At 54.6% G+C, this 1,819-nt stretch overlaps 1 protein-coding gene across 1 annotated transcript in view; it reads left to right on the top strand.

Moving 5' to 3' along the window:
• Positions 1–512: 512 nt before the first annotated feature.
• Positions 513–1,819, top strand: part of MAF1 (MAF1 homolog (S. cerevisiae)) — a gene marked incomplete at its 3' end in the record, with an annotated part of 6,842 nt that continues 5,535 nt past the window's right edge. Inside the window, exon 1 of the mRNA XM_010291610.1 lies at positions 513–595. Coding sequence (XP_010289912.1) covers positions 513–595 — 83 coding nt within the window. The remainder of the gene's footprint in view (positions 596–1,819) is intronic.

Raw genomic sequence — 1,819 nt, 5'->3', positions numbered from 1 at the left:
GCTCTTCCCCAGCTTTGAGGGGGAACAGTCCGTCCAAAAAAGGCCAGTGACCTTCAAAAGTGAGGAGGGGAGGCTGGGAACTCCCTGGCAGAGCGCACTGCCAAAACGGTGAGTAGCTGCTGGCGTAGGTGGTATGGGCATGACCCCCGGCACACGCTGTGGGTGAGCTTGCTTGTAGTCACGCAGCTGAAGTGAGGCAGCAGCACGTAGGACAGGAGGTGCAGATGCCGATCCGGGCTGTCGTCGCTCTTTTTTTCCCTGCCCAGAGGAGGTGTCGGCTTCCTGACTTTCCCACTGTCCTGCCTCTGCACTGCCTTCTGGGCATGGAATCATTTAGGCTGGAAAAGACCCCAAAGATCGTTGAGTCCAAGGTTCTGACAGGTCTGGCCAAACCACAGCCCTGCAGTGCAACCCGGGCTTCTCCTTCCCCGGCTGCGAGGATTTCTTTCTTTGCAGGATACGCACACTTTGCAGCAGCTGTTGCACAGGGAATCGCTCCGGAAGCCGAGACAATGAAGCTGTTGGAGAACTCAAGTTTTGAAGCAATAAACTCCCAGCTGACGGTGGAGACGGGAGATGCTCACATCATTGGCAGGTGAGTGCTGGCAGCTGCCTGCTGCCTGTCGGGCGAGCAGGGCTGCTTTCTCTCGCTGTTCCCAAGAACAGCCTCAGAAGGTGTTGCAGTCCGACAGCGTCAGCAGTCCATCCCCGATCCGGACGGAGCGGAGGGGAGATTGCTGCTGACTCTGTGGAGCAGGAGCTCCCGTCATTTCCTCTGGGGACAGGGAATGTGGGCTGCGATCCCGTCCGGTGCTCGCAGCCAGCGCGCTCAGGGCTCAGGACACATGCTGCACAGCATTGAGCAAGCAGGCAAGAGCCTGGTGCTGCGTAACAGAGGAGCCGGCGGAGAGGCCGTGCTCACTAGTGCCCATGCTCTGGGCTCACACCTCTACTCCCACTGCGGCCCCCTGCGTGCTTGCTAACGAGCAGGTCCCTTGCTAGTGAGCAGATCCCTCGCTAACGAGCAGGTCCGTGGCCCTGTCCCCGTACTACCAGGCTGTAGAGCCTGGCCCACAGCCTGGTTAGGAGACCGGGGGGCATCTTGTCCTGGTATGGGGGCTGTGTGGGGCATGCCTGGCTCTGAACCAAGGTGTGGGGTGCAATGGGACGAGATGCGAGGTGTGAGAGTTCAAAAGCTTGTTATGGGCAAAGAGGAAACACACCTTGTACATGTAAAGCCAACCATCTCTTATTAGCATAATTGAAATTATTCAGTAATCTTCTCATTCTTACTCGAGAATCCTTTTCAGTCTATATCTAATTATTACAGAGAATGAATGATAATGCAGTTAGGGTACTCCTATACAGAGAAAGCCTCAACAAGAGTAATAATGCAATTTCATTGTAACATGCACACACACTTCTTGGTTTCTCTCCCTTTTTCCGGAGGTTATGCTCCCCTTCCTCTGCTCCGCTGACTCTTAATGCTGGTGGCTTTGTTCTGCTGGGGAGGGTGATGTGTGAGCTGTCAGCATCCAGGTCCTTCCCTGGGAAGAAGATGATTTCACATTGATGATTGCTCCCTCCTTGCTCTAGGATCCACGTGGGGTCATTTTTATGTTTGCTAGCACACGTCTACACCTTTGCTTGCTCTTCCTTGGCCCACAGCTCCATGTTACTGCTGAGTTTGCTCTATATGGTGCCTTTTCTGTATGCTAGAAACTGTTCTTTTGTCTCTCTGCTTATGGTGGATGTAGGCGCCGAGGTGGGCCAGGAAGGGAGATCATTCACCTCTGGCTGCAGCTGCCATCTCTTTCCC

This window comes from Phaethon lepturus, unplaced genomic scaffold (genome assembly GCF_000687285.1).
Source record: "Phaethon lepturus isolate BGI_N335 unplaced genomic scaffold, ASM68728v1 scaffold437, whole genome shotgun sequence".
NCBI classification, from domain to species: domain Eukaryota; kingdom Metazoa; phylum Chordata; class Aves; order Phaethontiformes; family Phaethontidae; genus Phaethon; species Phaethon lepturus.
This window is presented reverse-complemented; position numbering and strand designations above follow the sequence as displayed.